Source organism: Tauraco erythrolophus, chromosome 4 (assembly GCF_009769465.1).
Source record: "Tauraco erythrolophus isolate bTauEry1 chromosome 4, bTauEry1.pri, whole genome shotgun sequence".
Classification (NCBI taxonomy): domain Eukaryota; kingdom Metazoa; phylum Chordata; class Aves; order Musophagiformes; family Musophagidae; genus Tauraco; species Tauraco erythrolophus.
This window is the reverse complement of record NC_141468.1, coordinates 41,566,435-41,593,738: the sequence shown is the minus strand read 5'-3', so window position 1 is coordinate 41,593,738 and position 27,304 is coordinate 41,566,435. Positions and strand designations below refer to the sequence as shown.

Sequence of the window (27,304 nt, the reverse complement as noted above, 5' to 3'; positions counted from 1 at the left end):
GCAAATATTCTCAATTTTAATTTTCAATAGCAAATTCTAATAAAAAATTATGCACCAGATATCTTAATTGACAAAGGATAATTCTGTTTTGAAGTTTACACATTGCAGGAGTACCATGTAAGAAAGAATACTAAATAAAAATAAGAGTTAGATTTAAGCTAGTCAGATGAATTCTGAAAAGAGTTAATTAAAAGGCAGCTAAGTTCAGGAAACCTCTATTTGGCTCTTTCACACATTTCTTGTGCAACTCAGCAATGCCATCACTACGGTTTTCACATGACTTAATTTCTTCTCTGTGAACTAGTCCTATGCTACGCCTTCTCTTTCATAAGTAAGGGCAAGTAGATGGAAGAGGAAAGTTTTACCTGGATCCAGAACCGTAAGACTTGGACTCAATTCCATGAAGGCAGTCCTGAAGAGAGCTAATAAGTACTTTACAGCGATCATCCGCAGATACTTTGGACTGTTTAATTAAGGAAATTGCAGTTACCAAGGTCTCTATAGCACTTCCATAGTCCCCTGAAAGTGATATAAGAACATGATCAGAAAACGATGCAAATTAAACCCAAGATTTTTATCTGTAATAGTATGATCATTCCAAGTACCTTTGCTTCAACAACTATCCAGATCATTCACTGTAGAACCAAATATTAAAATACTGTCCAGATCAGTACTCAGAAGGCATTCTCAGAAACTGGAGCACAGTACGAAACCAGTCATAGGTTGTACCTAAATTCAGCCTCCTATTAGGAAAATGTGGCTTCAGGGTTGCTAATTTCCTAATAGAAAAACTATCAACTCCTTCCAGTTCGGTAGAATAGCAAACACATTAATCAAGTCTTACTAACCAGCACTGGCATCTGATACAGCTCTCGAAATGGCACTGCTTGAGATCGCCCTATTTCTATTCATAATTTCTTCAAATTCTGCTTCACTTAAAGGTGTCCTTGCAGCATCCATTTCTCTGCAAACAATAAAACTAGTATTTAAAAGGTTAAGAAAAACTTCAGACGATATCATTGCAGTTTTAACAATCCAAGTTTGCAACTTTAAGCACTGACAAACAGAAAAGAAAGCAGGATCTGAGTTTGGGTTTGTTTTTTGTTAAGGACCATGTTACAGTATAAAATCCTGAAAGCTAAAAAAAAAAAAAAAAAAAAAAAAAAAAAAAAAAAAATGGTAAAAAACAATTAAGACATTGCTGTATAAATAGACTTATTCTTGTTCATCCCATCTATTTTGAAGATTCAGCAGCACTTAATACTGTGCTTTACAAATACGTATAATTTCATAAAAACCTGGAAGGTATGTAAGTAGATATTATCCCAATTGAATGAACGTGGAAATACATGTACATAGGCAATGCGACTTTGAGCAAAATTAAGAGATCATTTTTATAACAATACTGGAATTAGAACTATATGATCCTGTTTCCCAGATCTTAACTAAGACCAGAATGCTGTAACTTATGAAAAACAAATATAGTCTATCATCTTTAAAACACTGAATTTTCTGAATGATACTTCAACATTTTACAGCTAATTTTGTTTTTTTCATTTCTGGTCAAGTTCAAGGTGCTCCAATTTGATCTCCAAACCGGTCACAGTGAGGAGGAAGCAATAAAGCAGAATCCTCATACTCATTACTTTTTTACTCATACACTTTTTTTACTTCAATTATTAGCTACCTATATAGGGTTTTCAAAGTAACAGAAGTTAACCTATACAAAAATTTTCCCAAAAGTTTTGCAGTGTCCTATTAGCCAGTCTCTGTATCATATAGAAAATTTGGAGAAAAGTGTTAGAGACAAATGTTGAGACTGTTAAACTGGCCCACTGCTTGATATTTCTAGAACAGTGTTAGTTCTTCTGGTAGAAAGAAAATGCAGAATAATAAGCAATGCTATCCTCTTAATTGCAAGAAGTGGAACAAGATCCTATAGCCAGTTTAGCATAAGAGGAAATGTCTAAAAATTCATACCTCCCTGAGTTTTGAGTATTATTTTTCGTGTGCCTCCCATAGAATGGAATATGTAATTTTTCTCTTATGGACATGTTATTTCCAGTGAAACGCCTATGATATATAATTAATGACAATTTAAATAGTTATGGATGATAGTTTTAACATTATTAATGAAAATACTGGACAGTAAGTTATACTGTCCTATTCCCACTCCTTCCCTCCCCAGACATTCTATAAACTGCAGACAACCTCAATTTTGTCCATCAAAAAAACAACCAACACCTTATTGTTTTATTATATTTCAGGCAATTAAGCCAAATGTTTGAATTTCTATAGTTTCTGTACGAACAGATGCATGGGTTTTTTTTTTTTTAATTTGTGATAAAAGAAGAATCAAAGCAAAGTGTCTTTGCAGAGACAAGAGAAGCGTCTCTTGTGCTAGCAGTAAAATCACAACTGAAAAATTCAGATGTAACTATGTAAAAAGTGTTTTTCTTAGAATTTATCCTAAAATTTTCCGTGATGAATACAAATATGGTGAAAATCAAGAAACAGCAGCAAGACAGAGATGCTTGAAAGCACAGATGAAAAAGATGTTTCAAACAATGTGAAAAACTCAACAAGTCACAAAGACTCGAAAAACTCTGTCCCAGATAGGATTAACCATAGGAAAAGCCACTGCTACAACACAGCAAGACTGCACCAAATGAGCAGAAGCGTCTTGACAGAAAAGGAAGATAAAAGTCTTGCAGTAAATTCACACCTGGCTTTTGAGACAAAGACTAACTTTGACTTGAAACCTGAAGAAAAAAGGGACAAGCAGAGCTGCTGAAAGATGAAAATGCTATGAGTTTGGTATGGCACTGTACTCAACATACACACATGTTCAAAAAGGAGAACTCCAGAGCACTCTAAAAAGACAGCTTGCAAAGCACGATGATAAAGGCACAAGTCAGAATTTCAAGTTAAGACAGAAGCACAACCAGAAGCTGCTGCATAAGAAGTGATACATAAGTCTGCATGTAGAACATATGGAATGATGACACTGCTGAATACAAACAGCAAAGACAAACAGTTCAGAGCTGAAAAGGGAAAGTGAGATTACTGATGTTGCACTTCAGGATTTTCTTACTGCTACAAACATGTTTCTGAGAGATATTTCACCGAGAGAAGTAAAAAGGGGCAAATTCGAAGACTGTTGGGATCCCTTCCAGCCCTATTTTCCATTATTTCTAACATTTGCATTAAAAAGGAAAATCAAATGCTTCCTACAGAAGAAGTAAAATCTGCTATCAAGCACATTACACCAAAAGCACTCACCTTCCAGGTGGCCCATAGTCACCTCTGTCATATGGTGGAGGTCGGCCATATGGATCTGTTGGAGGTGGGCCACGGCTATCTGAAGTAGGTATGCCACTATTGGCAGGTGGGGGGAAGAAAGCTGGATTCACATGTGGTGCAGGTGGTGGAGCACCTGGAGGTGGACCAGGGAGATGTGGAGGAGGAGCAAGAGTCAGGGGTGGCCCGAGAGGGCCAGGCGGACGAGGGGGAAATGGACCCGGAGGTGGAGGTGGACCCTGCTGAGGTGGTGGCGGACCTGGTGGTGGCCCATAGCCTGGAACTGGTGGTGGAGGCCCTGGAGGAAGTGGCCCAAGTGGAGGCTGACCAAAAGGCTGTCCTGGAAACAGAACTGGTGGTGGTGGACGGTCACCACGATTAGGAGGTCCAGCTAATGGAGGTGGGAGGACCTGACCAGGAGGTGGAGGGCCTGGTGGGCCTGGTGGGCCAGGAGGACCTAAAGGTGGACGTGGGGGAGTCTGTCCAGCTAAAATATAAAAAAATAAATAACAAAATAAAAATACAGTTAATAAATATAAAGAAAGAAGACTTAGGAAAATAATTAAAATTCTTGACTTTTTTTTTTTTTAAATTCTTAAAAACAGCAAAGACACAAACAACTCTTACTGAACAATTTTGCAACTTACAGAAGACATGCATGGTCCCACTTTGGGTCCAGTAGCTTAGAAAATTTTTAACAGTTGCTTCACTATCAGTATCTAAAGAGAACAACATTAACTTGAAACCTGACAACCTGGCCCCTCACAAACACTTAATCACCTGCTGTTGTTCACAGCCCCCAAAAGCTTACAGAAACTAGAAAACATTTCATCCTACTTCCACCTCAAGCTAGTTTTTCATTTGGGACATAAGATAGAATATATATTGGAAATATGGGAAAAGCTATATGGGAGACCGTAAGGTAAACGCAGTGTCCAAATCTACTTTCAAGTCCTCATTAGTGGTTTTTCAGTTTGACCACATCCCTTTGGACTGCTAGTAGACAATTACTACTGAACAATGTTTATTAAAAATACTTAAGCTGAAATGAGAACTTCATTGCAGTGAGAGCCTGATTATTTAACAGAGGCTTTTCCTATATCAGACATCTGACTGAACATGAACACCACCTCTTCAAATTTGTGGTATTCTAAGTGCCAACCAACTGACCTGTCAGCAGGCATGAATCAAAACTGAATTTCTGATGATGTGCAAACTTGTAATGCAGTAAGAAAAAGAATGACTTTACGCTCTGCAACACAGGCATTCTCACCCCATATAGCAAACCAGAAAATCTAAACTATACTCCACTAAAGACAAGTCTGCTAACATGATCTATCTTAATTTTTTCATACTTTAAAAAAATGTACATTGACACATTGCAAAGAATGCCTGTAAAAATGTTATTATATTGCTATCACATTTAGGAAGTATAACTCCCCCTTTGAATATCAACAAAGAAATACTGTTGAATCCTACAATCCAGCTGTGAATGCCAATTATAGCTCATTACTGAATTGCCTTGATCTTTGTAATTCCCTAGGTAAGTATGTCACATTAATACAAGACAACACCATCAAAACTGAAACTCCACATACAAATCATTTTACCTGGGAAAGGTGGTGGTGGCCCTCCTGGCCCTGCCGGTCCAGGGAATCTGTCTCCACCTGGAATGGCACCTGGAAAACGACCTCGCCCTCTATTACTAGGCGGAAATGCTGCCCGTGAGCTTCCTCCTGGGGGACCAGCTTTACCTTCCCCAGACATCTGGCCAGACTGTGTGGCTGCAATGGAAGAGCAAAAGTGTAATTACATAAATCAAAACAGGTTAAAGCTTTTCAGCTCTTGATTTGAAGTTTTACGCAGTGCTAAAGCATGACCTTACGAGCACCAACTTGTTCCTCCGTACCCAAACCCAAAGCTCTTTGGGGAGGAAAAAGTGACTTCCTAAAATATGGCAGTGTTCCCATATCCCCATACTAATGGAACAGCATCTGAGAAGACTGTCAGTCCTTCCTTTAATGCAGCCCAAGGTCAGAAAGGAACACATTTACCCTTTAGGACTGGAAAGCACAAGACAAGATTCCAGTGGAAAACAACACAGAATCTCTCTTCCCCATTTTATCATAAGCACAACTTATCCAGATATCAGAATTCAGCCCAATTTGTCTACAAAAACGTTGAATTTCTAAATGGTGTTGTGGTTTGTTAAAAAAAAATAAAATACATCCACAAGAAAATGAGAAAGCTTCTCCAACTGTAAGACAATTCACAAAGCTGCATTTCAACATTCTTTCAGTGAGTGCTCTCTCTTGCCAAAACAACAGATCTTCAGTATATTAAATGATTTTGTTTTTTAAATATTTTTAAGAGGATAATCTTTGAACAAAGCTGCAACTTCATTCACCTTACTGGAAGTACTTTATGCTATTTTAAACCATGTAGAAAGTATCAGATGCTGAGAGAAAAGCTGCAGTGCTACCTCAGGAATAAACATCTATTTTTCCAAGACAGTACATGAGAAAGGCTTACTTTTCCTTGACTGCATTTCAAACTGACTCAGAAATTGTTTATTACATGGAGTCACAACAGGATTCTGCCCATGCAATTCTCTTTTAGGCAATAAATCCATCAACTTTTTGGAGGATGCTTCCGATCCCACACCCACAAGGGCAAACCTGAAAGAAAGAAAGAAAGAAGAAAAAAAGTTACACCACAGTTTTTCCATTTCCTGGATATCCTGATGCCTCATTAAAAAGGTTACACACATTACGCAAAAGAATACTTGAAAATTAAATACAGAAACTGTCTCACACATCTTAGTCCAGTTTCAGAACAGATAAATAACTCATTCTAGAACATATAAGAACCACCACAAGTGCAAGTACAAGATGCATCAAAACCTATCACAACAAAGGCAGCTTTTTGGTAGAGTATCCATATACTACATATGAATTCATATGACCAAGGTATTATTAAGCATTCACTGTGTTCTCGTTACTACTAAGGAGAGAGAAAGGCACATTCATGCCAGGAAGATTAGGTTGCCAGAGAAAAATGGGCTCAAGTGGTCACTTTCAACAGTTAATGGAGAATAAAGCATGTAAAGAAAGATTTAATAACGGAGTTGGGGGAACAGTATTTACACTATGAGGAACAAAAAAAATATCACCACCACACTAACTGAAATCTAGGAATACAGTCTGAAGGAAGATTGTCAACATGGTTTAACTCACAAAACAATGAGACAGACAATACCATCATAAAAATTTATGCCTGAAATTTAAGCCATTAGTACGAAATGATGTACTCAGTCATTATTAGGTATCAACAAAGATTATCAGTTCACATACTGACAGTTATCAAAATTGAGATCTCTTCCCAATGTTCACCCTCCCAAACTCCAGACCATTTGCAGAAAAAAACAAACGACAAGTTCTTACCCTTTAGACTGGCCATTAGCACGATTTTCAAAAAATTTTATCTCCAAAATATCATTTACCCCCAGCGAATGAACTGCTTCAGTTAAGTCTTCATCTGTTGTCCACTGAAAAATATTTTTAATATTCAACTATGAAAGCTTATCTAAAACACCTTGAAATGGGCAACTGTTTTCCATGATTTTTTTTTTGTATGTGTGTGAAATTGGTCAAGAGGAATACTTTATTCACGCTGTTAATATTTTCTGACTTTTTGAGAGCAGTCATTCATATTTTACAATTCTCAGAAAATTAAGTTTAAAAACATACAGACTTCCCCATATACTATATTGCACCAACCTCTCCACACAGTTTACCAGCTACAGTATGCCTCCCCTCCCCAAACTGTATTTGAGTAACTTTCATTTTCTGAAAGCGCAAGGCTTCAACTGTTACTTTTTCCACACCCAACCTTTTCTTCTCCCACTGATTCTATTATCTTTACACAAAAGTAAATTTTAAACACCATATTAACCAGGTTCTCTTTATGAGAGCTTTGACTAATGAGAGTTTAGTGAACTACATATTATTTGCACAAAAATACTGGGATTTACAGACAAAAGAGGAAAACTAGTACAGAAACTATGGTTAGGAACAACTTTCAGTTAACCAAATCTCCTTGCTGTAACTTCCTATTAATTACTAGGTAACATTTAACAATTTCACTCATACGCAAAGACCAATATTTATGGTTTTCTTCCTACTTCTGAAGTCCATCACCTCTGTAAGTTTCATATAGGAAGCGCAAAGCAGGCTTTCAAGAGTCTCAACTACTTATTTGATCTCTCTCAAATCAAAGCTTCTTTTAAAAATACAACAACTTATTTTCCTAAGAGCTAAACACAAAGAAAACAAACACAATAGCAACGCTAAAGTAAATAAATGCACTTTTTGTGAATAACTTCATTTGTGAAGCTAAACAACGAGTAATGGGTACAAATTGCTGCACATTGGGCCACCTGCTTTAGAAACTGTAACATTTGACTTCGATGAGTTCAGCTAATTCATGTGCATTTTACTGATCCCATTCATATATTTTAGAACGGTACAACTGTTAACTGCTCCTTTACTTACCTATTAGCTCCTGAAATTAGGATACTGTAGTAAGTAACGAAAAAAACACCTAAAGCACCCATAAAGCATAATTTTCCAAGTTTAGCACTAGGAAGAAATTTATCAGATGGGGAAAAAGCTTTGAATGAGAACTTTTCATGCATGGAGTTGGAAGAATTTTATTTCAGGTAAACAGATATTAACTCCAGTTAATTCAGCTACTAACCAGCTCTTGCACTTTGTATGCTTAACTGCAATTGATTTTAAAGTACTTTAATGCTCAAGAAAGTAATTGTCTTAAGGGCAACTGCAGTTCAGCGAGTTATCCCAAATCTGCTACTCCTAGGATGGCAGAAACAAGCCTCAAGGCAAATACCTGAAAACAGTTTTGTTGCAAGAGTCACTGGCCTGGAAAAAGGAAGTGGAAAAAGGCCCCAGAAAAGGTGAAAAGTAATTTCAAGAAAATCCCAGAGAACTTTCCAGTTCCTTTTTAAACTAAAAACTTCAGCAAGCATTTACTGAAAAATGGGTTCATTCAGTAGTCTTAAAGTATATGCAGGCATAAAGTATTTGATAGTTTAAGCCTGTTCTCTTTCATTCAGTTCTCTGAAAACCTTATGAAGAGGTATTTGTGCTACCATCTTCTTAACACTTCAAATACAAAAGGAAACTTTAAAGTTCATATTTAATGAAGATTTCCTTAATTTTTTTAGGCATCAAGACGGTTCCAGACAGGCTTACTAAGTTTCAGGTAAAAGAAAAAAAAGAACAAAAACCATTCACTTTCCTGTACTCTTAATATTTAACATAAAACAATTTTTAAGCCAAAAATATTTACAAAGAACTATGTTCATAATTTTTAAATTCTTGGCTACTCCTAAATAGTAATAAGATACTTACCCAAGTAAGATTTCCAATGTACAAGGCAATTCTCTTTCCAGTATATGTATACACAACATTTGGTGCAGCTCCTTTACCTACATCATCCCCAACAGATGGTGGGAGAGAATCCATGTAATCACGATCTTCTGGGGCATCTCCATTATTCGCAGATGGAGAAATCACATCATCATATAAATCGATCTGATCATGTCCACCATATTCAGCTTCCTAAAATACAAGAAATAATTATATTTAACGTTAAACACTCTTGAAACTTACTTGAAACAAAATGCTGTGATAATTGCCACACTCCACAGACGGTGAGTCTGATCCAACACCTACACAACATCCCTGCTGAAAACTTAACCCCCAGTTTCATCCACATTAAAGTATACAAAATTCTTATTATATTCTAAACTGACCAGGATGGTGGAGGGAAACAAACACACCAACAAAAGATACCTCTGGCCCCTGTCTTGCATTGCAACACTTTTGCCCTTGTAACAAACAGAAATATGAAAACCCACAAGCCCTACTCCCAAAATTACAGACATTAGCAAGCATGGGCAATGTGCAAAATAAGACGTACCATCCACTCTCAAGCAAATCTTTCCTCCATCAAAACATTTAGTAGAGTGAACAGACTGAGCTTCAAGAGCCCTACTGACAAACACAACATTCCTCTTCCAGACTTCTGATGCATTCCTAACTCGATTTTTATCTCCTCATTCACAGAGGGACCAGACAGAGACAGAACTCTATTTTGTTTCATTAAACTTAATAAACTCAAGTGTTTGTATTTATCATACATTCATTTATTCATGGTCTACAGAGGGACTATTCCACCACATCACCGCTGCCTCTGGAACATTTTGGTTCAGAAAAGCATTGTGGGGTTTTGTAAGTTAATCATTTCCTTCTCCCTTGGGTTGGTACAGGTTACAGCACAGTTCTGGCCAAGTGAACCAGACTCCTTTCAGAAGGAATGGAAATGAGAGTTTCTTTCCAGAAGCTCTGCCTCATGAGCTCAACAACTGTATCCTACCTGCTAAATGGGAACAGACGGGTCAAGACCAATCAGTGGTCTTTCTGACAGCTTTGGCTCATAAGTGTGGTAGCAGTGTTTAGTCCAAAAGGCCAGACCAAATTTGGTCTTAAGTAGATTACACAAACAGTGTGTTAGGTAGACAGAGGGGCCTGAGCACCGACTGCCTCAATCTGCCAATGTGCTACTACCAAGCCATATTACTTTTTATTACACAGACAGCTGTGCTGTCATCACAGATGACAGACAATTAGGGGAAGGGTAAAACATGTGGACTGTAAATGAGCGCCATCTCCTTAAAAACATGCAAAAACATTTTAAAAACAAACAGTGTAACCTTAATCAGTGGGTTTGCTAAATTACGAATATGAATGAAGCTGGGTGCTGTATATTTGCATTAAGGAACTATTTTTAAAACAAAGACTTATTTTGGTACTTGCCATTTTTCATCTCAGACACTGTCGTTCATCATATTCAATGGTTATCAACTCCACAACAGGATGCTGTTAACCTTTTTTACTATCCTAGCAATCACTTAGGATAGAACAGCCCAATTTGTGTGAAAGAGAGGCACCATCTAAATTTCAAATGACAGGAAGGCAATAACTTCTCAGTGAACAACAATGGCCTGAAAAAGCTTAGGAGAGCCTAGCAGAGCTTAACGCTAACCTTCAAAGCTTTTATATTGATGTTCATCAGTTGTTTTGCCACATGCAAAAGTTGGACTTGAAAAGCCTCAGACTCTTCCACCTCAACCCAGAACAGAAATCTTCTCATCAGGTTTTGATATCAGAGATATTTCAGCATCCACTATCTTGGGAATTTTTATCTAGAAACGCACACAAGCACCCTAGACAGAATAGTTCAAGGTACCAGATATGGTGACTAGAGAGAATCAAGTTTGATTAAAATGAAAGAGAGTAGATTTCAATTAGAGCTAAGGAAGAAATCCTTTGCTCTGAGGGTGGTGAGGCACTGGAACAGGTTGCCCAGAGAAGTTGTGGATATCCCATCCCTGAAAGTGTTCAAGGCCAGGCTGAACGAGGCTTTCAGCAACCTGACCTAGTGGAAGGTGTCCTGGCCCGTGGCAAGGAGGTTAGAACTCAATGATCTTTAAGGTCTCTTCCAACCCAAACCATTCTATGATTCTACAGAAAACAGGCTGCAAAGCTATCAATCTTGATTAAAAACCCAATATATCCACAATCATCATCAGGTGATCAGCTGTCTTGAAAATACAAAAACATTCATTATCAGCTGTTTCTCATACAGAGAGGGTATCACTAAAATAAAAATTAAAAAAAAAAAAGGAAAAAACAAAACAGATAAGCTAAGTTTTAGCATTATCAATCAAGTAGATTTGATCCTCAGGAAACTGCACTGTCCCAATACACTCTAAACTTCAATAGAATATTAATCTCTCTTACGGTAAGTTTATCATTATAAAATTAAGTAAAGGTTTCATATTTTCACCTAGTCTGACCAGTTCTCTGTCTTAGTTTGATTCCTACTATCATCATAGCTAATGAAAGTAGGTTCAAAGAACTGCCTGAGACAAGCTGAAACATGACATCTTACAGCAAGATTACGGATGATGTCACAAAGCAATTAAAGAAATCCTCTACTAAACGTGCAGTAATTCTAGCCACCTATGTGTATGGATGATGACTTCAGGGAAGTAGAACTTAGTCTTGGTAGACAGATCCAAACAGGCAGCCACCAGTCTTACCGCAGATGTACACTAACTAACCTATCTCTCTGAGAAGACTGAGGTCAGCATTGCCAAAATCCCAGAGTAGGCAGCAGTCCACAGCTCTGCTGCACTTCCCCAGTGGCAAGAAAGTCCTCTGAAACAGATCAAGTTTCTATTCCATAGGCTTTCAGGTCACCATCAAAGGAGGGACAGAATTATTACGGTAGTGCAGTCTGCATGTAATTTTTTGGGGGCCCCCAAAGTGCCCAATAGCATCACTACCTTAATTTAAATCAATAAAGACTCAAGAGAAAAACTGATATTGTTCACCACAATCTCTCCTTCCATCGTGCTGGTTTTGCAGCGAGCGTGGAATTCATTCAGTTACCAGTCTGTCAACAAGATGTGTGGTTAGATGATGAAGACGATCTGAGTCAGCAACTGCAAGTGTAGATGGAGCAGAGGTGTCTCGACAGCTATATTGCACAAGATCCAACAATCCCTCCTGTCATACATGTACCATGGAAACTTACCTAAACACACCCTTCTCTCCTAGACATAGAAGAGTAAGAAAAAGAATACAGGAAGTGTTACTTCTCTAGTCTTAGCTATTTCAACAAATAGCTCTGCCCATACTAGGAACCGGTTTTGACCTCCTGCGACTTCCTTAGTTAAGAGAAGACCACGAAGAGAACTTATTTCTGCTCAATTATAGTAATTCACAATATTAGACAAACATACTAAGAAACAAAGCTGGCACTGTTATTCTGGCCCCCTCTACAAATGACTCAGGGTAGCAAGACATTTCAAAAGCCCATGTTTTAACTCAACCCGTCTGAAACAGTAGATCATTTTCTCTGGAAAATCAGGACTGAAATTCCATATTCTGTACTCTTAAATGGGACCAGGTGAATCAAAACGGTACTGAAAAGAGATGCTCTCAAAGATTTATGCCAGACTAGCTGTTACACTTCCAGTTACTCAGCCCTTCCTCAGTATTTTGTATTTTAATTATTGTTTGCAGTGTGTTGCAACATTCAGATATGAAAGCCATAAACACATGGAACACCACAGTCATGTCCAGAGGGGACAAATTAAAAGTGTTATTTCTTTTTGGAACTTAGCAGCCATACTCTTCTGAGTTGCAGAGGAGAACTGGTCACTACCTTTACAAATGCTGTTTTCAAAATGGCTCTTTTTTCTTTTTTAATTTCTTTAAAGTCTACATACATCTTAGACTTGCTTTTTTTTTCCACGCAACTCTGTTCAATGTAAGAGTTAAACACTAAATTACACTTCCAAAAACACTGGGGAGGGGGGAAATCGGTGATGTAAACAAAATTTAATGAAAAAAAAAAATCTGCTATTGTTTCTGAAAAAAAGCATTCTCACTTGTAAAAAAGTTTGTAGGTCCTGAAGAATAACATGTTAAAGAGATAAGCAAAAATGTTTCTGGCCTCGATTAGCTGTCTGAACACACAGACTGGAACCTTAATCAAACAGCAGGCCTTTGATGTTTCTAAAATAGCACACCGCCTGTAGCAGAAACATCCACCATGGTGGATAAGTTTGTTAGACCACAAGATCATATTTACTCTACAGGCCCAAACGCTCTCAGCTCTACAACTGGCACACTACTAAAATTTAAGCAATCTGATCCCTTGCCAAATAGAATAACAACCAACAATTCACAAGTAGTCAAAAGTATAAATTAAACGTAGGAATTATTGCTGTTTGCATTAGAATGAAGCTCAGAGGCACCAGATGAAATGGTCTCAAGTCTTCTTTGTAGTTCGGTATTTGCAAATATACAAAGGTTATCTCTTCCCCAGGCCCCTTTCAGCAGATCAACAAAACTGACGAAATCCATATGCAATAAGGTAATGCGCATACATTTTATAATAAATGAAGGTCTGCCAGCTTATGTTCTTTATGACCAGGACAGCTCTGTGCTTCTAAGTAGAAATGTATTGTACCACAGCATGCCCATCCCCTCCCACGAGACAATCGTGTTTCTGATATAAAGACTGTATTTAATAGCCTGGTTTGCGTGGCCATTAAACGCCAGCTTTTACTATTTATTACAAATTACACAAAAAAATGTTTTTCTGCGTTCTAAACAGAAAGTCAAGAGAGTAACTAACACATTCCAAAGAGTCTGTAGCCACAGATATTTCCAGATAATTACCCTCTTAGCTGACTACTCCATCTAAATCACTTTTATTATCCAGTTACAAAATACAAAGTCAAAACTCCTTTAATTCTAATTTGTTAGCATATAAATATCAAACTAGAACACTACAGGCATGTTTAGACGTATCCACAATGCAACTATGCAAGTACACTTGTTAGAGTATAAACAAAGCAGGCACTTTTTCCACAGCATTAAAATACGAGATTCTTCTGACCAAGCAAAGGATACAAAAAAATTTTTAAAACTCCCGCATGTATACATATAAAAATTTATTTTACTGCATAAGGTGACAGTAAATCAGTTTTTTATTGTTTAATTATGTGTATGTGGGGGAAGAAAAAAACTTGGGAAATGCAAAGCTGATCAGAGCAGAGAACTTGACAATGCATGGTCACATCTTCACAACTCCAGGAAAGTAACCCAGATTGCTGGGCAAAGTTGCAGGCAACTCTGAGTCAGACACAAGCTGGCCTCATGCACAGGCTCCTCATTATCTCAGTATCATGCACTGATACTCTAGGTTTTGTGTACAAAAGCACACCCTAATATTTGCTAAAGTGCCTCTAGTCTTGCTGCGGTCTTCTGCCTTCAAGAGAATGGCAGTCTCAGCCATTTGTGTGCGGATAATGCAGTTCTCATGTGCAGCAAAGATCTCTCTTCCTTGAGGTGCAAGATGTGTAACATGTAGGGAGATGGTCAAAATAAAATACGCCATGCAATACCCATTTCTTACAGGCCACGAACAACATATGCAGAAAGTACTACATTTACGACACTCTCGTCTCAAACCCAGGCTTTAAATAAGTAAGAAAGACTGCTGGATGGGGAAACCAGTTTAGAAGAACAAAATGGAAAATGACTTAATCATGTTCTCAAAAACAAACAAACAAAACAGGAAAGCACAATTTAAAAAAAAAAATACAACTGGTGGGAGCCAAATTGAGCCCAAGGACAAAGAATACGATTACGATGAACAAAAAGTTAATGAAAGGGTAAGAGGCAACACCGACAGACAGTTTTGATGAGCTCCAGATGGAATGGGAAAGATGCTTTTTCACTAAAAAGATCTGACTTCAAGTTAGCCAGCTCACTGCAACCAACACTAAATACAACCCAAGGCAGTTCTCAGTTGTCATCCATCTTAGCCAGCCTGTAAACCCCTGGCTATTCGGTCTTTATTTCACCCTTATAACCTGTGGTTCACTTAGCACTAATCAAGCGCAACATTCCTCCTCCCCTTTCTCCTGGAAAAAAAACCCAGAAGAGCCTCAAGGATGAGTACCTTGAGGCCCAGAACAAGACAAAACATCAAAGGGAAGCTCTTTCAGCTGTAAGTCCTAAACGACCCACTTGCTACAGATGCAAACAAAAGTTTTGTCCCAGCTTGGGTAAATAATACTATATCCAGAAGAACGATAAAGCTACACAGCATATTTTTCAGTCCCTGCTGCTAGCAAAACTAGTGAAAAGGATTCCTATAGTCCAACTCGAACGAATATTAGTAAGTCAAATTAACATACTGCAACACAATCCAAAAACAATAGCTTACTGCTTGACACATAAAGCAATTTTTCCTTACAAATACTGTGTTCCATAAAATGTCTGCTACATAAACAAATTAATAATGCAAATTACTTCCTCCCTACAGCATTTTCTCAACTGTCACTGTCAACCATCCACAGATAGACAGAACCACGTCCCATCTTATCAATTTAAGCTGTCAGCCTCAAATCAGAAACAGTAATTCATGAACAGAAGCTTCTAGAGGACCCATCACAATGATGTCAGAATTAGAGGTAGTAAGAAGTACTGTAGACAGTAACAACTAGCCTTCCTTTGTACCTGACAGAAGGAAATGGGAAAGTGCAAAGATGCCAATGTCTCCCAGTAAAACTTTCTATTTTAAAGTAATATAGTTTAACTGAGCAGGTCCTGAGACAAAATGAAAGTCACAAAAACAAAACTTGGAAAAGAACGAACATTTTTTTTTTTTTGGGGGGGGGAGGAATAAAAAAAAATAAATAAAAAAACCCACACCAAAACCCACACCTAACACCCAAAGCCAAGCTAAGGGAAAAGCAGCACTAACCTCTTCTCACTTTTCTGCCCTGTATTTTGCAAGGTTCACAAACTGAGGAAGCAGACAGGAGAAACGCAGCCTCAGCAGGGGAGCAACTGGAGTGAATACAGTGAAAAAAAGCAAAAGGGTTTCCTGGCTGCTGGAACAAGCTAAACCAAATTATCACAAGACTCTCGTCTGTACCATCACCCTTGCTTGCACCACGGCTATAGGGAATATCAATATTAACCATACCTTGAGTAAACCAGGACCATGTGAGTGAAACAGAGCATACTTGTAATTTTTGTTCTGGCAGTATCTGTCTGCACCACACTGACAGCACAAAACTATTCTACGCTGAGAGCTTCTGCACACATACACAAACACTATGGGATTCAAATTAGCTTTTTCTGAAAAATTTGATTTGTTATCAGTGGTTTATCTGGAACTGATTAAAACAAAACCAAGTTATTAAAGAAACTGAAGAGATGTACTCTTACGCTAAATAGTATTTGTACAAAGGTGCACCTCCATTTAAATTCATATAACGAGTCTTCAATTGAAAGGGAGAAACCTTCACCTGTAGCCAAACTAAGAGCAAGTCAGTCCTTTCCATTATCTGCTCTCTGGTATTGCATTCTTTTATAGTATTACCCTTACGAGATCACTAACCTTCTGAATTACTTTTTCAATAAACATACAAAGAATTAAAGTGTCCTGAGATAGTTATAAGTTGCTATCCAAATTAACTGTGACTTCCATAACCTACTACCTATGTCCCAGTAAGCCCAGTAAAAGTGTGAAAGCACAGTTGTTCTCGGTTATTTATGTTCTAGGGCAGGAACAATACAATCTGGGGCAACACAACCTGGAAAAGTGCAAGAGTCACAAACAGGACAGATGGCACACAAAACTGATATGAACGTCAGGTTTGGGGAAGAAAGTAGACATATGGCTTTTTGAGAAAGATGATGGGTAAAAAAAAAGAACTAGAAGAGTGGACTACTTGTATTCCAGAGTTGTTCTGTTTATTTCATCCCCACTTCCTCACCAAAATAGAGCTCCTCCTCTAAAGGAGAGCTGCGGCACTTTTTTAACGACTAAGAATAACGAATAAAAGAAAATAAAAAAGCATGATAGTTTCTCCAGTTCCGCATAATAAAGCTGCACTAGTTCTGCCTCCCCCGCAAAGAGCGGCCGAGAAACTGCTACCGCTCGGTGGCTTTTTTACTCATCCGCGAACAATAGCAGTATTTCCCCTCCGCCGCCGGGAAGGAGCAGCTCTCCCCACCGCATCCGGGAGGGTCCATCCTCTGCGGCCTCCTCCGCCTCGGGGCGGGAGGCGGATTTGGAGCCGCTCCTGTGCGGGCACTTGAGGAAGGAGAGAGGGAAGGCGCTCGCTCCGGCGCACCGCGGCCTCTCACGCGCCCTGCCCGCCAGCCGCCTTCCCTCACGGACCGCGGCTGGGCGGCGCGGCGCTCTCCGCCAAGCCAGGCCCCGGTAGCACCCGCGGGCCGGGCCGGGCCTGAGGCACGGCCTGCCCCCGTCCCGTCCCCGCGCACATCCGCGTACTCGGCGCGGCGGGAAAGCCCAGCGGCAGAGCCGACCGAACAATGGCGGCGAGAGCGGCCCGGCGCGGCCGCCGCGCTGAGGGCCCTGCAGGCGGCGCGGCGGCGAAGGCGGGCGAGGGAAGGGAAGGAGGGGAGGGGCCGCGCCGCGCCGTGCCCGCCGGCCGCGCGTACCTGGTTGAATTCCTCGCCCACATCGGCGTAGATGTCGATGTGGTCCACGCCGTCCGCCATGATCCCGCCCGGCCGCACCTCGGGCCGCCGCCAGCCGCGCCCGGCTCCCGAGCCGCCGCCGCCGCCGGGAGGGGGGAGGGAGGAGGCGGGGCACGAGGCGTCACTTCCGCGCGAGAAGAAGGGGCTTCCGGCCGCTGCAGGAGTGGCGGCTGCGCGGAAGGGGCCGCCTCGTCCCGCTCCTCCCCGCCCCGCCGCACCGCGGGGGCTGCGTGGTCGGGCCGGTCGGCTGCCTCCGCCGGGGCCGCTGCTCTCCCGCAGCGCTCGCCGCGAGCCTGCGCTCCCTTGCGCGGCCATGTTAGGAGGGGAGCGCGGTGCCGGCGGTGCTGAGCCCTCCCCGTGCGGGGGGTGCTGCCAAGCGGCTGTCGGGGCTCTTCTGCCTCTGGGGACGGGGCTTATGCCAGCGCTGCTGGCGGCTGCCTCGTGTTCCTCGCTGCCTCAGCTCTGAGGGCCGCGCTGCCCGGCCGAGGGGCACCGCGTTGGTTGCTTAGCGGCCGGGGTCCGTAATTAACCTCTGTAAAACGAAGCCGAGCGCTGCGTCGTCGAACGGAGGCTCAGGAGCGCGGTGTGACGTGCGGAAGGGACGTGAGCCAGGACACAGTGCTGCGTCTAGCTGGGATCTGAAATATTCCGTTGTTACCGAGCTCAGTTTTAAGGTCACAAAGCGAAGCAAGTCAGTGTCAAATCAAGAGGGTTTGGGTTGGTTTTTTTTCATGTATTCAGAACTGGTAGGGTTGCAAAGAGCTTCAGGTTATTTTGGAATGACTGTGCCTATTACCCAGATACACGCTTAAGCTCCAGGTGATTTCAAATCCAGCGAGCATCTCCTGGAGCGCAATATACAGGCTATTCTACATCGTAGATTATGTTCAATGTTGTACATTATGTTGCACATGCAAAAATAAAGCTCCTCTTTTTACCTTATCATGAGCTGACGATAAGAAGCTTGTGTTTCTCAGACTGAATTAAAACAATGTAAAAGCATCACCTCAAGGAGTAAAAATGCTAAGTTATTTTTAGCTTGGCTCAAAATTTTTCTTTTTGCATGACTGGGAGTTCTTCTCAGTTCCTGGGATAAGCATCCATGATACAGACTTTTCTGACTTTTAACACTTGTTTCCCACAGCATTCTCCTGGAGAAACTGGCTGCTCATGGCTTGGACGAGCATGCACTTCTCTGGGTAAAAAACTGGCTGGACGGCCAGGCCCAAAGAGTTACGGTGAACAGAGTTAAATCCAGTTGGCAGCCAGTCGCAAGTGGTGTTCAGTGCTGGAGCTGGTTCTGTTTAATATCTTTATCAGTGATCTGGATGAGAGGATCAAGTGCACCCACGGTAAATTTGCCAATTACACCAAGTTGGGCAGGAGTGTTGATCTGCTTGAGGGTAGGAAGGCTCCACAGATGGATGTGGACGGGCTGGACCAATGGGCCAAGGCCAACTGTATGAGGTTCAACAGGACTAAGTGCCGAGTCCTGCACTTGGATCACAATAACCCCATGCAATGCTACAGGCTTGGGGAAGAGTGGCTGGAAAGCTGTCTGGTGGAAAAGAACCTGGGAGTTTTGGTCGTCAGCCGGCTGAACATGAGCCAGCAGTGTGCCGAGGTGGCCAACATCATCCTGGTTTGTATCAGAAACAGTGTGGCCAGCAGGACTAGGAAAGTGATTGTGCCCCTGTACTCAGCACTGGTGAGGCCACACCTCAGATAGTGTTCAGTTTTGGGCCCCTCACTTCAAGAAAGACATTGAGGTCCTGGAGCATGTCCAGAGAGAAGCAACAAAGGTAGGGAAGGGTCTAGAGCACAAGTTTTAGGAGGAACAGCTGAGGGAACTGGGGTTGTTTAGCCTGGAGAAAAGGATGCTCAGGGGAGACCTTATTGCTCTCTACAGCTACGTGAAAGGAGCTTTTAGTGAGGTGGGTGTCAGTCTCTTCTCCCAAGTAACAAGTGAAAGGACAAGAGAAAATGGCCTCAGGTTTTACTAGGGGAGGTTTAGATTGTATATTAGGAAAAAAATCATCACCGAAAGGGTTATCAAGCATTGGAACAGCCTGCCCAGGAAAGTGGTTGAGTCGCCATCCATGGAGGTATTTAAAAGATGTGTAGATGTGGTGATTAGGAACATGGTTTAGTGGTGATCTTGGCAGTGTTACGTTAATGGTTGGACTTGATGATCTTCAAGGTCTCTTCCAACCTGAATTCTATGATTCCATAATTCTATAACTTCATGTTGAGTCCAGGACTTGAGTACAGACCATCCCTGTCTACCTTGCTTCCCCCACAGTGCAGTCTCTGTTGGAAGGAAAGGTGAATGGACCAGAAAAGAACTGAAAAATCAGAGAACCACAAGAGATATGCTGTGGAGCACACCTGCTGACAGTCCAGATACATCTGAGGCATGGAGATGTTTAGGCATTATTCTGGAGTTCTTACCCAGGTTGTGGCACATTAAAATTTATCAGCTGCAGATCTATTGTGTCATTTCTGCTGTTAATAATTCTGGAAGACAGTAACCCTGTAATTGAGTATTTTTTCAACTTTTCTCCTGGTTAAAAGAACTAGCAGCTCCCTTACTCTTTGGAAAAGTTCAGAGTATCACCTGGAAAAGACACTTTAGAGATGATAGTTAGGAGCAAAGAAACAAAAAGCCTGAATTGAACTTTTAGTGTTGGTTACAATTATGATTGATAATACTATGTTTGATCACAGGTTAAAAGTGCAAGTTCACATCTATGAATGTGCAAGTCATATGTGAATGAAATAATTCGTTGGTTTTGCAAGGAAGATTCACTTTTCTTCTGGATTTACGCAGTCCATACAGGTACTGTTAAAGTGTTCAGATCTAATTGGGTTCACATATTTGCTTAATGATTAATCGATTTAGTGACTACTGACTGAACAAAATGGAGCACTGTGACAATACTTCTGGCCGTGCTGAACAAAGTTACTGAAGTCAAGAGAGCTTAACCCTCGCTATCCTACTGATCTGACCAAATTCACAGGACATAGTAGGTTGCATGCAGTTGAATGTTTTATGTGCGTCTGAATATCTTAAGAAAGTTATGCATAGATTGCAATGATGTTTAAAAGAGCAAGGAAATTAAACATGGACGAGAAAGTCATTATAGTCACCTCAGAAACCACCTCAGGGATTGCCACTAGCATTATAGTCACTATTGCCACTAGCATTATTGCCACTATTATTATAGTCACCTCAGAAACCACCTCAGGGATTGCCATTGCACATCCATCCACATGGATCAAGAGCAGCCCTGAGGAGAAGGACTTGGGAGTACTGGTGGACGAGAAGCTCGATATGAGCCGGCAATGTGCTCTTGCGGCCCAGAAGGCCAACCGCGTCCTGGGCTGCATCAAGAGGAGCGTGGCCAGCAGGTCGAGGGAGGTGATTCTCCCCCTCTACTCTGCCCTTGTGAGACCTCACTTGGAGTATTGTGTCCAGTTCTGGAGTCCCCAACATAAGAAGGACATGGACCAGTTGGAGAGGGTCCAGAGGAGGGCCACGAAGATGATAAGAGGGCTGGAGCACCTTTCCTATGAGGACAGGCTGAAAGAGTTGGGGCTGTTCAGCCTGGAGAAGAGGAGGCTCCGGGGTGACCTTATAGCGGTCTTCCAGTACCTCAAGGGGGCCTACAAGAAAGATGGGGAGAGGCTGTTCAGGAGGGCCAGTTGTGATAGGACAAGGGGTAATGGTTTTAAAATAGAGGGAGGTAGGTTCAGGTTGGATATTAGGAAAAAATTTTTTACTATGAGAGTGGTAGAACACTGGAACAGGTTGCCCAGAGAGGTGGTGGATGCTCCATCCCTGGAGACGTTCAAGGCCAGGTTGGACGAGGCCCTGAGCAACCTGATCTAGTTGGAGATATCCCTGTTCCTTGCAGGGGGGTTGGACTAGATGACCTTTGAAGGTCCCTTCCAGCCCTAACCATTCTATGATTCTATGATTTGAAGGACCCCGCCAGGAGTCTTTGAAGAAGCAGGAAAAGACATTGCCTCTTCTTTGCTCTGTAAGATAATGAAGAGTGGTCAATGAAGCCCTTGGACCCCCCTGCGCTGTGTTTCTATACTTAGGAGGCTTTTCTAGACTTAGGAGATTTTGACTTTCTAGATTTACTGCCCACAGGCATTTACAGAATAGGCTATGATCATTTATATTCTCGTATACATCTCATTAAGCAAATTCTGTAAACAGTGAAGGAGACTAAATATTGTGCAAGCTGTTCTATTTACTTTCTCTGTGTTTTCATTCTTTTCATAATTAGACCCACTAAATTTATCTTCATCTTTCTTGTGGTCAACAATAGCTTCTTTGTAATTTATTATCTCACTATGGAGCATCTCAAGAGTTGATTCGCTCTAGTGAAAATGTTAATGCTTCATGTTTTGTACACATGAAAATTACTTGGACTGTATGTTGCCTTCACCCAGCTAAATTCAGAAGGCTGAGTTAGAGTATGGGCTGAAATAGAAATGTGGTCATGAGAGAAAGAGTTACAGCTTACAAGCAGTGGTTACAGTTACAAGCAGTGGTACAGCTTGGTCTAGGAGAAGAGTCCTGGTAAGGTTTGTTGAGGACAGCAAAAGCGCCAGGTTGTGAAGTAATAACACACCTTCCAAACCTGTAGGCCAACACGAGAACAAGTGGGGGCAGATGAACTAATGTCTTCCATCAGTTCCTCGTTCACACCATGGGATATTCTTTCATCTGACAGCAACAGCTGGAGCTTCCTTGATATAAAAAGCAGGAGGAAAAAGGGCAGCTCTACATAAGAAAGTGGCCTATACATGAAGTCCCTGTTTCTTATGTATCCACAAGAGCCTATTTATTTGATTTTGTTCCTTTGGTCTCTTGGATCGTCATGATGCAAATTCAAGCGTAATCCTCATTTTGAACATAAAAGCAGCAGATGGTGCTCTGAGAACCTTATGACGCATGTCGTGTTAGCCCACAAGACCTTTCCACACTTTCCTCTTCAAGGCCTTTTGAAGGCTTTTCTACTAGAATGTTACTGCTGCAAGACAAAGGGGAGGAGAATGCTTTTCCCACTCCTTTGTATCATATGTGATTCCTTCAAAATACATTTAAGTGTATTATTTAAAGTCAGAGTGGCAGAACCAGTTTCAATATAATAATGTTTTTTAAAAGTAATCTATTTTTGCTAACAGCAACACAGCAAAAAATATCTCTCTATATTAAAAAAAAAAAATTAATAGAAATTCCCCTGAGGAATTGAGACTGAAAATGGTACAGGAATTTTCAAACAGACTACTTGTTTTAGTAGCAGAGTAAAGTGTTCATATAGTAATGTTATAGACAACAAAGTGAAAAGATAAGATATAAGATTTCAAAAAAGTGCTGTATTAATCAGGATAGTACTCAGAAGAGGCCTCAATTAGTTGAGATCTGCAATGTATGTTTTGTTGTGTAAACTTGGATCCTAGCTATGTTAGTCCAACTGCACTGGATATGTTTTGTTTCTTTAGTTGTAGTCCTGAAGCTTTTCATCTTTCCAAAGCTGCCTGGAGCCACTGTGCATGTTCTTTTGTTGTTCTAAATAATAATAATAAAAAAATCTGTAAGAAATTGTCTTTTCCACTGAAGTGCCTCAGTTCATAAAACTGCACAGACAACTGAGGAGAAATGTTGTGTTCCAAATGGGGTGGCAAATAGGCACAAATCCTTGACTTGCATACTTGCTTTCCAAGGCTGAAATTTCAAGTTTTATTAACTTTAATGTAACTGAAGGCTGGCAAGGAAAGGGACAGTCATGTTCCCATTTCCAAACAAAGGTAGCAACAGCCTGTGCTGGGAAGGGGGGAATATTACGTGCTCTTTGGGTTCCAGCTCACAGTTAGGTTGGATTAAGTGTAACGTGAAACTGCATCCAAAGGGCATCTGTAAGAACTCCTACTGACACAGCTATTGTAGGAAAATAGCGGGTATTATTCATCTCTTGCCCAGAGTTGTCTTTTTGTAGGTAATAAATTGTTCTGGGCTCATACAAGTAAGCCTAGTGTTCCATCTTTTTTTTTTACCCCCTACAACTGTCCATTGGCCTGCTTATTCTCTTGGTTCAGCTGTTCACTCTGTGGTTCAGAGCCAGGTTGAAAATTATGGGTGATCAGGGGATGATTCGCAAATGGCGTGGATATCCCAACCCTCAAGGCAGGAAGATATATTAGAGAAGGTTAAGTATAGTGCAAGAGGTGATAATAAATTCAGTTGTCCCGTTTGAATCCACTTCCATATGAGCTGTTAATCAGAAGGCTCAGTTACCCCCAGAAAAAGTATGAAACTGAATTTTCATCTTTAATCATACACTATTTTTTTGGATAGCTTCACTTTCTCTTTGCTTAAAAATCTCTCTCCTAAAGCTCATTTTTACCCTTAAGATCAGCATTAATATATTTTTTTGCAATACCTTTCTGCAGTTACTCTCCTCTTCTAAATTGACTGAAACCTCCTAGACATGATAAGTGCATTAAACACAGCTTTCTCTGTCTCAGTGGGCTATACGCATATACAAAGAAAGGAGCAGCACTATCAAGATCACTTTCAGATGGTTTTAATTTTTTTAAGGATTTAAGCACTGAGATAACTTAATTGCATAGGTTCTTTTTTCTTTTTTCTTTTTTCTTTTTTCTTTTTTCTTTTTTCTTTTTTCTTTTTTCTTTTTTCTTTTTTCTTTTTTCTTTTTTCTTTTTCTTTTTTCCTTTTCTTTTTTCTTTTTTCTTTTTTCCTTTTTCTTTTTCCTTTTTCCTTTTTTCTTTTTTCTTTTTTCCTTTTTCTTTTTTCTTTTTTCCTTTTTCCTTTTTCCTTTTTTCTTTTTTTTTTTTCTTTTTTTTTTCTTTTTTCTTTTTTCTTTTTCTTTTTTGATTACTGTTTACTTTTGATATCAGGAATCACTCTGAATTTTAAAAAAATCTTCACTGTTCACTCATGTAGCGCACGTGCCTTAGCACTTTGAGCCCGGGCTGATAGAACACTGTTCTCTAGGCTTCCTCTTTTTCAAGCTCAGCTGTTCAGAGATACAGTTTCAGACAAGAGATGCCTTCTCCATAACTTTCAGTTTTGTTTTTTTGAAACTTCTACACTTCTAGATTTCAGGAGTGGCAATATCTATCATTATCGTGTTATAAATAAGCAGAATTAGCCTGGAACTGGAAAGCAATGTATCTTACTCAAGCAGCATGCCAGCCTGTTTCACGCTGGTCCTTGGCCGTGTCTACGCAGCTCCGCTAGATTGCTCCTGAGGACTGTCCCAGCGAGGATGTCCTTACCTGGACACCGTGCACCTTGTCCATGTCCACATTGCATCCACACAGGCTGTGTGTGTGACTTGGGCCATTTTCTGCTCCTGTGCTGTAGAAAACAGAGATGGGGGAAGCTGATGTGTGAGCTGTATCTGTAGCTAGGAAGAAAGAGGTTTGGGGCAGTGCCTAGGGCTTGGCTGAAAGCATGAAGGGGAGGAAGGACACTCTGTGAATGCAGTGGTACCCAGTCCAAAGGAAGCACCATGCCATCCTTGTGAGCGTGGATGCTCTGGACTCTTTCTGATGCACGCTCAGGGATCAGGCTGCCCTAGATACCCATCTAGTTGGGAGTGGGCTGTGTGGAGCAGTACCCTGGCTTCCCCCTGCAGCGCACTGGCACCTCCATCGCAGGAGTGGGACAGGAAGAGAAGGACAGAGAAGATGTGAAAACAAGGAGTCCAAAGTAGAGTGCATGCAGGCAGGAAGAGACCTTTCTGTATTTCTCTCCCACTGTTTTCTTGTGCTGTGGGGGTGGCAGCTCAAATACGGTGCCAGAAACCAGGCCAGTGTTTGCTGGTTGGGAGAAGGGGCTGTGTCACTCCTCTCAAAGGACACATTGGCAGGAGATGCACCCACGTGCACATAGCTGGCCAGCCAGGTGCACAAGGTGGGTCCAGCAGTGTCGGAGTGGGACACACCGCTGCTGAGCGGTGTCCGTGTGAGCAGTTAGCGATGGTCAAAGGGGATGTGCCTATGCCAGTGGCCTCTGGCAGCTCATCTCTCCTGCTGCCAGGATGGCGTTTTCTGTGGCATGGCAAGTCCCAACCCCTATCCCACTGCTGGGATTGCAGCAGAGGGGCTGAGTGTACAGCAGGTAGGTGCGGCGGCATGGGCTGCACCAGGCACCTTTGCAGAAGTGCAACAGGGAACAGGAATTGCTCTCACCTGCAGCTCTCCCGAGGGCCATCCTGCCTGCAGAGACAGCAGAGAGGGATGGCGGTTCAGAGGTTTTCCTTCCAACATCCCCTGAGACTGCCCGGGGGATGAGGCTGGGTGGATAGCCAGGGGGTTTGGTCTTGAGGATACTGCAAAATAAATCACTGCGGTAACTCCCATGGCAGCTTCTTGCTGCTCTACAATTCAAGGTGGAGAGGACTCGCCCCAGAGGAGGAGCCATCAATCGCTGCCCATATCATAAATCATAATTATGTGTGCACTGATTACAGTTGTCACAGGACAAAGGTTTAGATTTAAAGATAGCAAAGGGAAGCAAATAAGCAGAATATGAATTGATGAAAGCTGTGTGCACTGGAGAGCTGACACCATTAGACTTTCTGTCAGAATACTTGTAACACAGTGAAGTTGTGGTTTTAAAGGCCACTTTCAAGGAGTGCTTCAGCGTTGGTTTTGTGTGTCTAAATAGAACACGCTTTTCCTATTAACAGCTTAGTGGCAGAAAAGTATTCCTTATTCTCAACAATATTATTTCTCAGGAATTTTAAGGGTATTTTAGGAATAAATAATTTTCATATGTAATAATTAACTTCTGGTGTCTAAGGTCTCATTCTGGGTTATTTTTAACCCAGCTTCATTTTGTGTTACAGAAAATACAAAGTACTTGAAATTATTTTGTATTTTCCCAACACTTCAAATATGAGTTTGTTATATAGTTTACAAATGTTATAATGTATTCATTAACTCTCTCTAAGTTAGGTAAGTATAGTGTGATATTTATTTTAATCAAAAGGAGACATTTGGACTCAAATTTCCAAAAGCACCTATTGAATTTGTGAGAATCTGACATGTAGATTGCCAGCCACTGCAGTATTAGCAGAAGTCAGTGAATGCTGATGGAATTTAGCACCTTTATGTATTTGAGCTACTCAGAGTGAGTGGACGTTTTAAAAAACATTGATTTTCTCTTCCTGCAGGTGTGAGGTCATAAGATATCATCACTAAAATAGAAAAAAAGAAGTAGATTTCAGAAATATTCAAAGAACCTCAATCAATGAAAACAATCACAAAAAACGTATAATTTGACTAATTTAAAATGCAAGTAAGTAAACACAAACTCCTGGTTTGTGTTTGTAATCCATCTGGGATGACTGAAGATGAGCAAACTAGGAGAACAGATGAGAATCTATATTAGATTCATGAGAATGGAGATACCATCCTAATATTAATCTGATATGTTATTGCAACAGAAAAAGAAAGCAAAAGTATCCATAACTGTAATTTTGTTTTGTATGTATGTCTTTATTCCTTTTGTTTGTTTTTAACTAGAAATAAATATTTTCATTATTAACTGAGCTCATATATATGAGGAACATTGGAGAATTTCATGGACAAAAATAAAAAATTTGTATCCGTGTTCCAGGTAGAAACAGTTATGTTTCTGTCAGACATTTTGCATTGAAATAAAAGTCAGACCTAAAAAAAAAAAAAAAAAGAAAGAAAAGCGAGAGTAATCAGAAAAGCAGGATCAGAGGATGTGGGGTTTGTCAGCCAGATATAAAATGGCTCCAATG

At 40.8% G+C, this 27,304-nt stretch overlaps 1 protein-coding gene across 6 annotated transcripts in view; it reads right to left on the bottom strand.

Annotated features, from left to right (window-relative positions):
- The window catches only part of CPSF6 (cleavage and polyadenylation specific factor 6), a 31,297-nt gene extending 13,773 nt beyond the window's left edge, over positions 1-17,524 (bottom strand). For 4 of the 6 annotated variants that reach the window (XM_086610858.1, XM_086610856.1, XM_086610857.1 and 1 more), the window contains exons 1-9: positions 17,448-17,524; positions 8,733-8,942; positions 6,744-6,847; positions 5,833-5,978; positions 4,911-5,084; positions 3,283-3,787; positions 1,981-2,073; positions 849-964; positions 366-519 (exon numbers count right to left, since the gene is read on the bottom strand). In XM_086610858.1, the coding sequence (XP_086466984.1) occupies positions 366-519; positions 849-964; positions 1,981-2,073; positions 3,283-3,787; positions 4,911-5,084; positions 5,833-5,978; positions 6,744-6,847; positions 8,733-8,942; positions 17,448-17,507 (1,562 nt within the window). In that variant the 5' untranslated portion in view covers positions 17,508-17,524. The remainder of the gene's footprint in view (positions 1-365; positions 520-848; positions 965-1,980; positions 2,074-3,282; positions 3,788-4,910; positions 5,085-5,832; positions 5,979-6,743; positions 6,848-8,732; positions 8,943-17,447) is intronic. The other 2 variants (XM_086610860.1, XM_086610861.1) reach the window with 1 other exon arrangement.
- Between the last annotated feature and the right edge of the window lie 9,780 nt (positions 17,525-27,304).